This window comes from Pseudorca crassidens, chromosome 15 (assembly GCF_039906515.1).
Source record: "Pseudorca crassidens isolate mPseCra1 chromosome 15, mPseCra1.hap1, whole genome shotgun sequence".
In the NCBI taxonomy this organism is placed as follows: domain Eukaryota; kingdom Metazoa; phylum Chordata; class Mammalia; order Artiodactyla; family Delphinidae; genus Pseudorca; species Pseudorca crassidens.
This window is the reverse complement of record NC_090310.1, coordinates 6,257,295-6,272,600: the sequence shown is the minus strand read 5'-3', so window position 1 is coordinate 6,272,600 and position 15,306 is coordinate 6,257,295. Positions and strand designations below refer to the sequence as shown.

The window sequence follows — 15,306 nt, the reverse complement described above, 5'->3', positions numbered from 1 at the left end:
TCTTTTTACAATAGCCAGGACATGGAAGCAACCGAACCGTCCATCAACAGATGAATGGATAAAGAAGATGTGGCACATATATACAATGGAATATTACTCAGCCATAAAAAGGAACAAAACTGAGTTATTTGTAGTGAGGTGGATGGACCTAGAGACTGTCATACAGAGTGAATAAGTCAGAAAGAGAAAAACAAATACTGTATGCTAACACATATATATGGAATCTAAAAAAAAAAAATGTTCATGAAGAACCTAGGGGCAAGATGGGAATAAAGATGCAGACTTACTACAGAATGGACTTGAGGATACAGGGAGGGGGAAGGGTAAGCTGGGACAAAGTGAGAGAGTGGCATGGACATATATACACTACCAAACGTAAAATAGATAGCTAGTGGGAAGCAGCCACATAGCACAGGGAGATCAGCTCGGTGCTTTGTGAGCACATAGAGGGGTGGGATAGGAAGAGTGGGAGGGAGGGAGATGTAAGAGGGAAGAGATATGGGGACATATGTATATGTATAACTGATTCACTTTGTTATAAAGCAGAAACTAACACACCATTGTAAAGCAATTATACTCCAATAAAGATGTTAAAAAGAAACAGTAAGTGATTTCATGAAGTGTTTTAGTATGGATAAAATAATAAACTATAAAAATACAAAAAGAATTGCTCTACTAAGACCCTGATAAGAGGAAAAGACAAGCTACTCACTGTGACTATAAAAGAATGGTTAGAGGGAGATTGATGGGGAAGTAATATTTCTATACATTGATTGTGGTGGTAGTTACACAAATCTACATCTATGATAAATTTTCATAGAGTAACACACACACACTCACAGCAAATGAATGCACATAAAACTGATAAAATCTGAATAAGCTATGTGGATAGTATCAATGTCAATTTCCTACTTTGATACTGTACTATAATTATGCAAGATATTAACCTTTTGGGGAAACAGGATGAAGGGTTTCCTTCACAGCACCTTCCTGTATTTTTCTCTTTTGACAATATCCTGTGAATTTATAATTATTACAGAATAAATATTTAATAAATAAATAATATTTAAACTTAGAAATGGATGCTTACCCTCCGGTTTGTGAAGACAGAATAACATTCTTTCACTAGCACTGTTTTGATTATGTCTGGATCTGTGACAACCAACAGAGGCTGTTGACCTTCATAACACCTGTGTAGGGAAAAGAGATGTGATTAAATTTAATGATCTGGTTTCTGCAGCTGGACTCACAGCTTAAGTCCAGATTCTCATCCTGACATTACATAATCCTTACTCCTAGAGATCATGGTTAGAAATAACATTAGAACATTTGTTAAGTCTAGGTGTTGTTTACATGGGTTATTTCCTATGCCATTCTCCATAACTTTTATAGGTTTAAAATATTTCATTATCAAAAAGGAAGTTAGCTTAGTAAATAATCGAAGGCAAGTAAATTGTCTAAGAATGAAAAAACTAATTAATTAAGGAGAGTCCACCCACTCATTTTTGAAGCTATATCAAAAGCATGAAAAAGGCCTATGAAACTTATAGACACATTGATCATAAATATGTAAAATGTGTCTGCAAATGGAAGAAGATTTGGAATACTCCACAAGTGAGAGTGGGATTATGAAAGATTTTCTCTGCTCTGTTTTCTAAAATTTGCTTTCTAGTTCATAATTTTTAAAAGGAAATATTATATTAACTAATAAGGAGATATCCTTGGTAGCATCAAGGTTAGAAAAATTTGAAACAAAAGGACAAAGAGAATAAAGAAATTCAGAGGAGCATGTATAATTCATTTTTTTTTTCTTCATCTATATGATTCTTTTTTAATTCATTTTTAAAATATGTTCTTTTCATTACTTATATTTATTCTTCGACATGGGTCCCAAGTGGGCCTCAGGCTCCGTGTAGGTGACAGCCATTAGCAGCAGGGCAGGCCTACGTTTGACCCACCTAACCACATAAAGCCGACTCCTCGGATGTGAGACATCCCAATTTTGCCTGATCTCCTGACTGTCAGGATGCCCGTTCATAGGAATGGGCCACTGGCATGAGGTTGACTCTAAGTTAATCACACTGTCTTCCGGCATTTTGTTTCCTCTATCAATCGTTTGCGATGGCTAGAACACAATGGAAGGTTTTCTGCATGTTACCTATTATTCCTCTGACTTCACACAGGAATTTCAGATGGTTTTGTGATCACATATAAAAATGGATGAGAACCAGTGCATTATTTCCCCCCCCCAAAAAAATTCTAAAACTCAGAGGGTTTAAGTGGGTGTCATGTGCATTTAGTGTTGAAGCAGTGACGGAAGGGATTGAAGAGGTACTTAATCTGCTCTTCCATGTGATTGACCATATTACTTGGATGATTCCCTTCTTCCCATCATGTTTTTTCAAAAACACCTGGGTGGAGAAGAGATCGTGGTTTGGGGTGACACTTTATATTCAGATGTCACTCCAGCCTTAGTATTTCTTGTATTACCAGTTAAAATTCAGATTTTTGGCCCTATCCCAGATCATATTGATTTGGTATGCTGATGGGTGGGGTCAAAGTTCTGTATTTATAACAAGTTCTCCCAGGTGGTTCTCATTTACACCCAAGCATGAGAACCATTTTCTAATGAGAGAACTGGGATCCACCATGAAAAAGTGACTCTATCCAGAGCTCACAAGTATTAAATGTTGGAGGGGCAGTTGGAGCTGGTCCAGTAGTGATCCACGGCTATGTGCTCTGTCCACTCAATCACATTGACTTTTGGGGCCATGGCAACTCAGCAGGGCCCTATGGTTTCCGAGGACTTGATCAGAGAAGATGAAGAGGTACAGAGAGGCAGAGCCTTCTCCTATTTCCTTTTGGCAAACAGTCACTACATTACACCTCTCCTGCTGCTCTCATCAAACCTACAAAACTCCTAAAGTCTGTGAGCCCACATGACACACTCTGGGTTAGATGTATCCCACATCTCTTCAAAGTCAGAGAAAAATAGTAGATAAAACAATAACTGAATACAATTACATTGGAAAGTCTTGGCTGAAAATTAAAAACAATAACAAAAAAACCTCCATACTTGTAGAGAATGTAAAAAGCTGAGCAGAAATTGTTTCCTATTTTCTTTACCTGTAACCCCCAGCTCTTTTTCCAAAAGGACATATTAAACGCAGAACTTAAATAAAGGATTCTTGGCTTTTAATTAAGTGAATCATGTGGAAAAGGGTCAAAAAATGCATTTATGGGCACATATTAGAATGTTCTGGAATAATGCATTTTATGCAATTAAATGCAACCTAAGGAAAGAAAAATGGAGAAGGGGGGAAGAGTGACACTGGACAGAAAGCGATGTTAGGAGTCCCTGGGCCTCAAAGTCTGGAGAAAAGTGATGACCTGCAAATCTCCAGGCCTAATTCAGACTGTAGATCTGGACACCTGGCTGACACCTGGGATCCCTGGTAGAAAGAACAAGACTCCAAAGCTTTACAATAGACTTCATCCCAAGAAGCTCTGGACTGAGATTGTCTTCCATACCACAGGGGGCGCCACATCATAACAAGTCTATCCGATGGAACTTTCCAGAATACTCACCCCCATATTTTTCCATACTTTTTAAAACATCCATTGTCAAACTCCCAAAGACCCTGCAAGAGAAACAAAATTAGATTATTAAACTAAATGTATTGAACACTACCTCTTTTGGGGACAAAAGTACCTTGAAACCCATGAAATCAGGCTTACTATTTTCCACTGGCAGGTGGAAGGAAGTTCATATTCAGAGACTTCTTAGGGGAAATGAAGGGGAAAAAGGAGATATTGGAACAGAGAATTTTAAATCACTCTTGCATTTTCTCTATTACAGATACTAAATGTTTACCTTTGCCTGTGAATACTAAGTACCTCCTTGTCTTTCGTGAGAAAACTGAAGTGAAGGGTAAGTTAGATCGGCCTGTACACACTTTCATCTCCTTGTTAAGCAGCCTTTTCATTTATCTCATGAGCCCTCTCTAGATTTCTAGAAGAATTAGGAAGTTAAAGACACCAGCGACCTTTTTAGTCCAGCAGATTTAAGTAAGTCTAAGGGGTGTGTGTTGAGTGAGAAAATAAATGAGTGAATGAATGACAAAGTAGATCACCTTCTAGTTTTCCAGCTCAACACAGAAAAGATGGGGAGTTACCACAACTACAAACAACACCACCAATTAAAACACTTGCCCTGAATTTTCCCTCTGTGGCTTAAAGGAAAACAAACTTCCTGTTACTAAGTTTCTGCTGTGATATTTGATGGTTTACCTATGAAAATGAAGGTCTCAGAAACATGGGTCTTGGAGTGCATCTACTAAGGAGTTCATCCGGGAAAGGTGGAAAATAAATTATTGCTTTTTCAGAGAGAAAACAGTTCATGAAGTTCACAGGCAGTAATGAGACAATGAAGACCTCAGTTGGGAGAATCAGGATCTGAGAAACAAGGCTTATGTCTGCAGGAAAGGAAATCTGAGCCAGAGAGCAGCCTACACACAAGGCTCTGCCCCCTGGACACATGGACGTAGCTCATGACCTTCATTTCAGGGGCCAGGCCCTGGGCAAGGCATCAGAGCTGGATTAATATCAAGGCTCAGCCAGAATTCATAGTCCATATGCCACCTAGTACATTCTACTGAGTTCAGTTCAATTTTTAATAATTTTGTCAAATCATATCCTTTCTAGTGATTTTGTATATGTGATTCTGCCTTTTTTTTTTTTTTTTTGCGGTACGCGGGCCTCTCACTGCTGTGGCCTCTCCCGTTGCGGAGCACAGGCTCCGGATGCGCAGGCTTAGCGGCCATGGCTCACGGGCCTAACCGCTCCGCGGCATGTGGGATCTTCCCGGACCGGGGCACGAACCCGTGTCCCCTGCATCGGCAGGCGGACTCTCAACCACTGCGCCACCAGGGAAGCCCGATTCTGCCTTTTTATTTTTTTTTTAAACCCCACAACTTATTTAGTGGTTAAATACCTGAAGTAACTAGACAACCACCATCTTGTCTCCGTTACACCTACTCACTGCTCAGATGCATCCATAAGGTGCTTTCTCTGGAGGCACAGAAGTAAAGCAAAAAGCTCTTGCTCCACCCCTCGAAACACAGAAGATGTCAGGGTTATAGCAAAAATGGAGTAGAGCCACAGAAATAACTGCAGGCATTAGCAGTTCTTGAGATAATTCAAGTAGGTGCAAATTACCCGACATTGAATACTCAGGCTGCGTTAGAAACTGAAGTTACCAAGCAATCCAGGAGGAAGAAAAAAATGCTACCCAGAGCTTATGCTACCAACAGGAAAGCCTGACTGTAGTGTAGGCAGCTTAATAAGCCACGACCAGGCACCCTCTTCATGCTTTTCTCCTAATACTAAGGGGATGGTGCCTTCCTGGGAATCTTCCACGGGAATCCAGGTGGCAGAAAGAAAATCCTCTTCACAATACTCACCAGATGGAAAATCAAGTTCTGTGCTGAATCAGCTAGAGAGCTGGGCCGTCTGAGGCCGCAAAACCTGAGGCTCCTAACAGCTAAAAATAGAGGTGTGTTGTAAAATTGGCCATGTGCTGGGTGGGGTCCATGATATTTCTGGAAAGTGTGAAACCTCAGAACTTCCTCCTGAGGAGGGGCAGGTTTACTATATTATTCAGCTGAGATTTGCCACCATAAGAAGCAAAGCTGGAGCTCAAACAACACACACCTTTCGGTAGGACAGAATATTTCCAAAATAAGGCAGAGGTCTCGGCCCAGGAATCCCCAGCTTCTTAAAACGTCCATGTGAATAAGTCCCATATCTGTAAAGTGAAAGAGGAAACCAGGTCACAGGAATTGTGGAATAGTGGTGCTGGAGCTGGCCAGTCACTGACTCAGAACTGGAACAGTCAACCTAAGGAGATAGCATGTAGGCAATAAAAAATACCAGCAGCTCCAAAAGCAATCATTACATTCACTCATCATCTCCTTGCCCACCACCAGTACGAGACCCATTAAAGGTAATGACGATTAGCTAAAGGCAGCTGAAGTCTTCACAGTTCCAATCTTAGAGTGAATACTTTATAAATGTTTCTAATTGGAGTGGTCCTGAGAGGTTCAGGCTGCAATTCTTCCAGGGAATTCACTCATATTTATTTGGTAACTTGACTCTTAGATGATTTGGAGATTCTTATTCTAGGTAGAAAGGGAAAATTTCTTTTTCTGTTCCAATAATGAGATTTTGCTTAACTTCGTCTGCAAAACAACAGTTACTGAGAGCCTACTGTGACATTGTTCTTACAATTTGCATGGAGATTTTTATGCTTTTCTTTCCCTCTGTATCCTGACCCCATTTTAGGATTTAATTCTTCTTAAGTCCAACTTCATAATCAAGCCTTAGAGAATAACAGTGTCCTAATTTCTATAAAATACAAACTGTGTTCAAGGCTTCCATTGGCATCATAGAAATGTGAGCACCTTTCAGCTACACTCAAGTCTCTGTTGTCAGGCAATTTGCTTGATTTGCCCTACAGAGAAGGGTGACTGACCATATGTTCCCTCAATATAACTGTATAAGTGAACCAATGACTAGAGGATCCATTTCCAGACCGTTCTTTCTCAAATGGTATCTGGTCCTCCAACCTGTGATACTCACCTGCTAAACACAGTACCAGGCACACTCGTTTTTTTCAAGATCCTCAATCACAAATTAGTTTGTTTACTGCCTCTGTGCGCCAACTACCTCAAAAAGCCATTAAGGCTGGTGCTTCCTACAGCTGGTGTACGTGAAACTCATCTTAATGTGCTCTGTGTGGAATCCCACAAATGGGGGGTTTGAAATCTTGCAGGTCTTCTCAGTCTGGTGTTTCTGAGAATTGACAGAGTGGAGGAAAAGAGAGGTTGAGGGGAAGAGGTTGCTGGCAATGGTTTTAGTGATGAAGTTGCTAGGCCGCCAAAACTAACTCTGTGGGGGCAAATTAGAAAGGTATGGCTGAAAAGTGTGCTATGTAGAAATGCTTCAACATGCTCTGCAAGCCCTTTTAGCTAAAAGTGGGCCTTGCAAACTTCAGGTACCTCCCTGAAGACAGCAAAAGAGGCATTGTGCAACACAGAATGAATAACCATAAAATGTTGCAGAATGTTTGATTAAGACTTTTTTCTTCTTTGAAGCTTAGTTTTTAAGGTCTTACAGGTTCCAAATATTCTGTACAAATCCATCAAATCTTATGTGATAAAATAAACCCAAAAATTGCCTGAAAGAAACTGTGCTTGAAGAGGCAGCAGAGGCACTTTGGCCAAGCCCAGCTGGGTGTTTAGATCCTTCCTCCAGAAAAGTTGGTGCAGGTGTGAGCACCAACTTCCAAAATGGGAGTGACTTGGGCTATTCCAACCCCAGTTCCTTCCTTCGCCTTCACAACCAGGGCAAATCAATTTCCCTTTCTGAACTTTCAACGTGTTACATGAACTCTCAGATTTCTATGCTGATGCTAAAGCTCTCAGAGACGAGAGGAAAAGCTGAAAGAAATGAATATAATTTCAAGATTTCTGCCAAGTGTCCTCTCCTCTAAAGATTTCTCATTTGGGGGTAGATAGCTCTGCATAGTACAGGGTGGGGGAATTGAGCCTTGGAAGAGGATGCCATAGGAGGGACACAGGAAAGGGGGAAGAGCCGATATGAAGTGAAGGGCGATCAATTTCCAGCCCCTGGGTGACAAGGTGCCCTGTGTAAATGACATCTGGGGAGGGAGGGAAGGAAGCAGGAACCCCCTGAGTGACACAGGGGCCAATCCTTCTACACGGCTCTTGCAGCAGATACTGAACCCAGAAGGTGAAGATCATGAGACAAATCCCAAGTTACTTCATGCCTCCAGGATCCCCAGAGCTTGGAAAGGGGACAGCACCCCACTGCGCAGGGACCAGTTGTTTTAAATCTTCCCCTGGTGGATTCTGGTTGATTAGTCTGGGTCCATGGAAACTGGTAGTCAATCATCCCCAGGAGCAAATAACGTCACTAAACCCTCCTAGCTACAGAAGATAAAAACTTGGCGGGGTGGTGGTAGAGAGGGTGTTTGTTGGTTACTCGTTCAACAGAACTGGGTTAAGATCGATAATAACCCCTTTGGTGTTTGTAGCACCCACAGCTTAAGCAACTTTCCCTCCACTAACTGATCCTCAAAACAGTAAAGGGAAAGTGGGACCTGATAAGCACCCCAAGTCCAAGGTTACAGAGGAAATCAGAATCACAGATACTCACAGATAGAGGAGTACCAGGCTGGTAGCCAGGAGAACCCAGGTTTCCACAGAAAAGCTCAGGATCAGGTCCATGGCCACTCTCCTCGGTGATTCTCTCCTCTGAGTTTCTTCTCAGCTGCGTGTGTTACTCTTTGCCTGCCTGCTTCCTTTCACATCCAGGGATGATTCACTGAGGCTGAAATGTTTATGTCCTGGGAAGGTGGTGGAGCTGGAGCTGCAGCCAATAGAAGGGCTACCTGTGCTCCACCTGCATGAGCCCTCCCTGCCTTGATAGTTGGCATCACGGACAGTCCAATTTGACCTCCCTTGACTTCATATTCTGTGGCCATTCAGTAACAACTCAATCAGTGTTATCAGTAATTTCAAAGGTTACAGAAACTCAAATAAAACCGCTAGCCACAAATATCCTCTAAACTGCCCTTTTCTCTGTAACTGCCTGAACTCCAAAACTTGAAATCCTTCAGACATGCTAGGTCTACTAATCTTTACCATGCAGTTTCCTCTGCCTAGATATCCTGGTTTCCCCATAAGGCACCTACTCATCCTTCAAATCCCAGCTCAGAAAGCACATTGTTTTAGAGACTTCCCTAAACAATAGGAATAACCACTTCCTCTTCTGGATGACTTCTGTCGTGCCCCCCCCCAACACACACACACGCGCGCACACACACACACACACACACACACACACACACAATTCTATTATTGTCCTTCTATCCTCCAGAACCATTGTTGGTTTCCACACCTATTTCCCTTAAGAGATTGAGAGTTTGGGCTACAGTCTGAGTATTAGTCACCCTTATGCCCCTGGTACCTTGCAGAATGCTTTCTGCAGCATGGACATCGGAAAGGTTGGTGGTAGTGAGAACTCTGGGCCCCTGTGTGTCTGTTTCCTGTGGCTATTTGGTGACCGCATCATCTTCTGTATCGTTAATACAACAAGAGGGCCTGGCTGTGCCTTGGCCACCATCACTGCACGTTCAGGATTATCCATCAGGGTTCTGTTGACAAGAGGGCCCCCAAAGGAGAGACAAGACATGGACCATGTGGTGATGGCTGCACCAAGGGTATCCATTCAGTCTTCCTGTCCCGCCCCTCAGAGGGTCCTTCAGTGGACAGCAGTTACACAGATTCTTAACGAAAGAATGACCCCCTCTCTCTGGAAAGGCCACAAGTGCAAAATCAATGAGGGTGAAGGGAGTGAAGCGGAGAAAGCAGCCCAGTGACCAAGTGGACCTCCAACCTCCTTATCCACCAGTGATGTGGCACATACAGCAAACAAGTCTCCATAAAGAAAACATGAGGTTTTTCTATGGGGCAAAGTGGGGGGAGGGGGGGTCAGAGCAGATGCTTCCTTATCATTGACTAGATGGAAAATATTTAAGGGGTAGCAAGGTGTTACTAAGGAGGAGGTCTGTAGTAGAAGTCAGTGGCATCTGTGAGCCCCCACCCCATTCCTCATGGGAGAAATTAGAGGACTGAGGGTCTGAAATTTACACTGGTTCATTGTCTTCCCTCTGACCAAAATGCTGTATCTCCTTGGCCTGAGAAAGTGTGAATTATATGAAAAACAAAACCTCAAAAGTTCTTAAACTCAATAGGAACACAGGACGTTTAAGCTTTGTTTGTGCACTTCCTTCTCCCTTTATCCTTCTCATTTTCAGTCCTTCTGGAGCAAGCGATACTCACCTCTTGCCAATACATTCCATCCCTCTGGCCTGAAAGTCCCCAGGGTTGCCCAACACTGGCCTGAGTGGGTGGAGGTCTCATTGGTAAATTATAGTAAGTCCCAACTATGTCACCTGCCTTTTTTATTTCCTTGGGACCTTGTCATGCAACATGAAATTTCTACCATCATAGCTTGTCAACTTTGGGTTCAGACTTTCTCCAGGAGGCACCTGTTAAAATCCATAGCTGCCACTGGAAATACAATGCCTGAATACATCTGTTCATCCACGCATTGATTCAAGGCCAAGTGGGTGAATGTCAGGTGCAGGTATTGCGCTGGGCTGGGGGCTAGAAGCCATACAGTCCCCTACCTTGAGAGCAGCTTCCCAGAGGAGGGAGTGAGACACACAACCAAGGTTAGTATGTAGCATACCTCTGGAACCTCTAGGATAATGGAGCCCTACAGAGAGGTCATGAAGGAGAGAAGTGGATACAAGCTTGAGTACCAACAAAAGACAGGCCTGGGAAGCTGGAAGATGATCCTGAGGAAAAGTAGCATAGAAAGTCCCACAAATTCTTATGCATTTCTGCCCTCTTTCGGTACCTTCTCTGGGCGCTCTTAAGTAGGGTCATGATACAATCCCCAGTTTATAGATACAGAAACTGAGGCTCAGGGACTGCAGGTGGCTTCTCAACAGCTATTGATCACAACATGTCACATGTAAGCTAACATGAAGATAGATTGGCAAGTCTTCTGCACTGAAATGCCAGTATTCAACGTTTGCTGTTTCACGATGAGGGTCACTATGTGAAATAGTGAGACCCAAGACTACAACAGCAAATTGGTTACAATTCTGGCTCCTACCTCCATAGCTACCCCTGCCCAGGAGCTCCCCCACGGGTCTCCAGAACCAAGGACTCTATCTCACCTCACTGAGAATAAAGACAGGTGCAGGTTATGAGGACACTAGGGTCTTGTGTGTAGGATCCACCTCTCTATGTTCCCAACTGAGAGGAACACAAAATACATCCCACATGGGATGACTGGGGTGTCATCTGATAACTTCTGACAACTTAGTTCACTCAACTAAACCCACAGCCTTTCTTATTCTTCTTGGAAACAAAACCATTGTGGAAACTATATGCCTTCATCTTCCTCCAAAACATATACTGGGCTACAATGATTTTTCTCACTAAACCCACAGGACTATCTGCTGCCCTATTCGCCTCAGGGCCTGGTCCAGCTGGTTAGAATCTATCCCAGAGGCGATAGGCTAGTCATTGTTTAGGACTGAAATTTTGCAAGTACCCAGTTCTAATCAATGCAAATGGCCTTGCTCTGCGAGGGGAAATAATAGAAGGCATGATCTTTGTGCCCCTTCATTCCACAGCAGGGCACACCTAACTTAAAAGTCTGACAGACTAAGATTGTGAAGGAAGACGTGTGCCTGAATATCACCCCCCACCCCACATCCCTCATCTACTCATTTGTGCGCTAATGGGCTTGGCATGTACTTTCAAAGCTCTGTTCTCAGCGCTTAGGGTACAGATACAACTAAGACCCAGACAATAATCAGGTTGAAGATAGAGACAAATAAACAGGTAATTATAGTACAGTATAACCCAGTTAAAGTAATTATATAGATATAAGAAACACAGTGTCCTCATCAACTGTAAATGGCTTATCTGCTTTTTCAGTCCTGAGTAATCAAAGTTGAGTTAACAATTTTGTATTATAGTCTTGAAGATTACTAAGAGAGTAGATCTTAAATGTCCTGACCACACACACAAAAACTGTAATTATGTGAGGTGATGAATATGTTAACTGACCTTATTTTGGTAATCATTTTGCAATATATACACGTACCAAATCAGCATGTTGTACACCTTAAACTTACAAAATATGTGTCCCTTTTTTACAAATAAGCAAACTGCAGCACAGAAAGGTTAAGTGACCAGCCAAGGACGCATAACTAACTACTAGCATAGCTGGGATTCAAACCTAGATCTTCTAGTTTTATAACCCAAGGTCTTAACTTTACCAGGCCCTTCCTTGCCCAAGAATTAGTGGAATGACTGGGTCTAGAGCCCAGGTCCTCTGAGAGGGTAGTGACCCAGAGCTCTGACCCAACCTAGAGACAAGGCAAGGCCCCCTAGCAAGCCTGTCAGTGGGGAGTGGGGTAAGGCAGGGCTATGCTCTTTCTGACCCACACATACCTCACCATGCAGAAAGCCCCGCTACACACCCCCTCCCCTATGCCCAGAAGCAGAAGCACTTTCATAGACTTTACAGCAAAGGGAAGAAGAAGAGGAAGACTTCCTCTGGCTGCTCACTTTCTCCACAATCCCAGAATTTTTATCATTATAAACTAACCACTAACATCTCTACTGCAAAGTACAGTTTATAAAGTTCTTTCGTGTCTCTCTTAATTGATCCTCATGAAATCTCTGTGAGATAAGCAGTGCTGGGATTATTTAATTCCCACTTTACAGATGTGGAAACAGAAGCTCAGGGTGGGGAAAGGTCTTGCCCAAGCAATTAAATCATGAATCCAGGAAATAGAGCCACATCTTGTGATTCAAAATTGTGCCAGTGTCATATATGGTTGGGCTCCAAAGGGCCTCCCGAAATAAGTTGGCAGGTTATAGCTTATCACATGGGATAAATATTTCCTTCCACTCCTCCCACCATGCTTCCACTGTTGTGCAAATGCTACAGAGGTGATTTTGGCCACAAAAATGACAGCACACCCTTCTGCCTACTAAATTTTATGTATTCACTGAACTCATGGTGTCAGCAGATAGGGGATGTTGCAAACAGTTCTGACATGTAGCAATCAGAATCATTTGGGTTTCCAAGAAGCAGGAAGTAAAAAATGATGAAATGAATGAATGGGGCTTCCCTGGTGGCACAGTGGTTAAGAATCCGCCTGCCAGTGCAGGGGATGTGGGTTCAAGCCCTGGTCTGGGAAGATCCCACATGCCACGGAGCAACTAAGCCCGTGCGTCACAACTAGTGAGCCTGCCCTCTTGAGCCTGCGAGCCACAACTACTGAGCCTGCGTGCCACAACTACTGAAGCCCGCACACCTAGAGCCCCTGCTCCACAACGAGAGAAGCCACCGCAATGAGAAGCCCGCGCACCACAATGAAGAGGAGCCCCTGCTGGACACAACTAGAGAAAGCCTGCGTGCAGCAACGAAGACCCAACGCGGCCAAAAATAAAATAAATAAATTTATAAAAGAAAGAAAAAAGAAATCAATGAGTGAAAGGGGACTCACAGGCCAGGAGGCAAATTTCAGAAGACCACGAGGAAGGTAATTAATGAAACAGCAAGTGTAAGATGAAGGGAAAGACGAACATCGCAGGTTATATTGCAAAAGAGGGGGTGAAGGGCTGGCAGTCTCTCCTAATTTTTGCAGTAACCACCTAATGAGTTTTGCTTGACCCTACGCTGGCCTCATCCTGAGAACCCCCTACTCTGCCACCAGACAGAACCTGTTAAAACCCATTAAAATGTTACACTTATAACATTCTTCTGTTGTTCAAATCTCTCCAACCACTCCCATCATCCACAGGATAAAATCCAAATGCCTTGTGGTGGCAACTCAAGAACCTTGTTGGACACTTAGGTTGCTTCCATAGCTTGGCTACTGTAAACAGTGCTGCAGTGTGCAAATTTATGTTTTCATATTCTTGGGATAAATGTCCAGAAGTGGAATTGCTGGGTTATATGGTAGTGCTACTCTTAGTTGTTTGAGGAACCTCCATCCTAGTTTGCATAGTGGCTGGACCAACTTATATTCCCACCAACTGCAGGAGAGTCCCCTTTCTCCACTTCACTGCCAACACTTGTTGTTTCTTGTCTTTTTTTTTGCGTTACGCAGGCCTCTCACTGTTGTGGCCCCTCCCGTTGCAGAGCACAGGCTCCGGACGCGCAGGCTCAGCGGCCATGGCTCACGGGCCCAGCCGCTCCGCGGCATGTGGGATCTTCCAGGACAGGGACACGAACCCGTGTCCCCTTCATCGGCAGGCGGACTCCCAACCACTGCGCCACCAGGGAAGCCCTTTCCTTTTTATTGATTGTGTTTAAATGCCTCCTCTTACCACCTGCGGTGTGTGGAGACACTGAGTCATAAATGTTCAGGACATTATTTCCTGGATTCTAATTGGGGCTGGGGGTGTCTGTCCAGCTGTGTGAGCTCAGGGCCCTGAGCAGGCCCTCCAGCCTCAGGTCTCCCCACCCCTGTAGGATGTCAAAGACCCTGGGTTGAAATCCCTCGCACTCTCCTCCTCCTACCCTGGAGCAGAAATTATTTCTAAAAATTCCCAAAGTGAGTGCATTGTTGACACAGAAAAAACAAATCCCAAAGGAACCAAAAAGAGGAGTAAGGAGAGCTCATTCCCTCCTTACAGACACAGTGTATTTATAAAATTCAGTCAGGACTTCCAGGCAGGGCAGGGAATAGGGCGAGGAAAGTAAGGCATTCCACTTGAGCAGAAATTTGCCAAAAATCTGTGATCAAGACAAATTATATTCTAACCTACTATTTAAAAAAATCAATCTTAATGCAAAAACATCTAGGAAGAACAAAATATCAAAATTTTAAAGAAAGATAGTATCAGTAGATCAGTTTTATTTAGTCATCATGGTTCATCTAGTTAATGGCACTCATGCTGCAGTGTTCACGGGTAAAGTATTCTCATTCTGCACGTACATTGAATTGAGTCAGAAAGTGAAATGGGTTGATGGATGGATAGAGAGATGGGAAAATGGGTGATGAAACAGAGAAAGCAAAATGCGAATTATTCAGTCCAGAAGGTGGTAGATAGGTGTTTACTATAAGATTTTTTCCATCTTTCTGTTCAAATTTTCTGTATTTGAATTTTTTAAATAAAATTTTAGGAAGGAATAACTAACAATATTTTTAAGAGTTTCAATATCTTTCAAAAATTTCCTCTCTTCTCACTTTCCTCCCCCATGCAGACCTTCACCATTTCTGACCTAGACAATGACCACAGCCTCCTGTCTGATCACCTATCACAGGGCAGCCTTTGCACACCTAATCAGGGCGTCCCCGATTGACCCCTCCCACAGTCCCACACGGCCTGTGCCTCATCTAGGTGATAGGTGACACCCCAGCTGTGTCCCTGACCCCCCGCCTCAGACCTTATGCTGCATTGGACTGGAGTTTTTGCAGGTCCCTGCACAGCCCATGCGACCTCACACCTCCCCACCTTTGCTCAGGCTGCTCCACCTGCTTATTCCCTCCTGAATGCCTCTTCAACATTCCTCTCAGAAGCTTAAACATGGTGGGTTTAACACAAGCATTTACTTCTGAAGCTGCCTGAAGCCCCCATAAAATGCACTAAAGAGCTTTCTTTTTTTAATAATTTTTAA

At 43.3% G+C, this 15,306-nt stretch overlaps 2 protein-coding genes across 5 annotated transcripts in view; both read right to left on the bottom strand.

Annotated features, from left to right (window-relative positions):
* LOC137206682 (cytochrome P450 3A28-like) overlaps positions 1–8,379 on the bottom strand; it is a 42,446-nt gene extending 34,067 nt beyond the window's left edge. For both annotated transcript variants that reach the window (XM_067705652.1, XM_067705653.1), the window contains exons 1-4: positions 8,239–8,379; positions 5,713–5,806; positions 3,589–3,641; positions 1,091–1,190 (exon numbers count right to left, since the gene is read on the bottom strand). In XM_067705652.1, the coding sequence (XP_067561753.1) occupies positions 1,091–1,190; positions 3,589–3,641; positions 5,713–5,806; positions 8,239–8,309 (318 nt within the window). In that variant the 5' untranslated portion in view covers positions 8,310–8,379. The remainder of the gene's footprint in view (positions 1–1,090; positions 1,191–3,588; positions 3,642–5,712; positions 5,807–8,238) is intronic.
* A 586-nt stretch (positions 8,380–8,965) lies between these two features.
* ZSCAN25 (zinc finger and SCAN domain containing 25) overlaps positions 8,966–15,306 on the bottom strand; it is a 51,996-nt gene continuing 45,655 nt past the window's right edge. For all 3 annotated transcript variants that reach the window (XR_010934794.1, XR_010934795.1, XR_010934796.1), the window contains one exon: positions 8,966–9,238. The gene's annotated coding sequence lies outside the window, so the exon portion shown is untranslated. The remainder of the gene's footprint in view (positions 9,239–15,306) is intronic.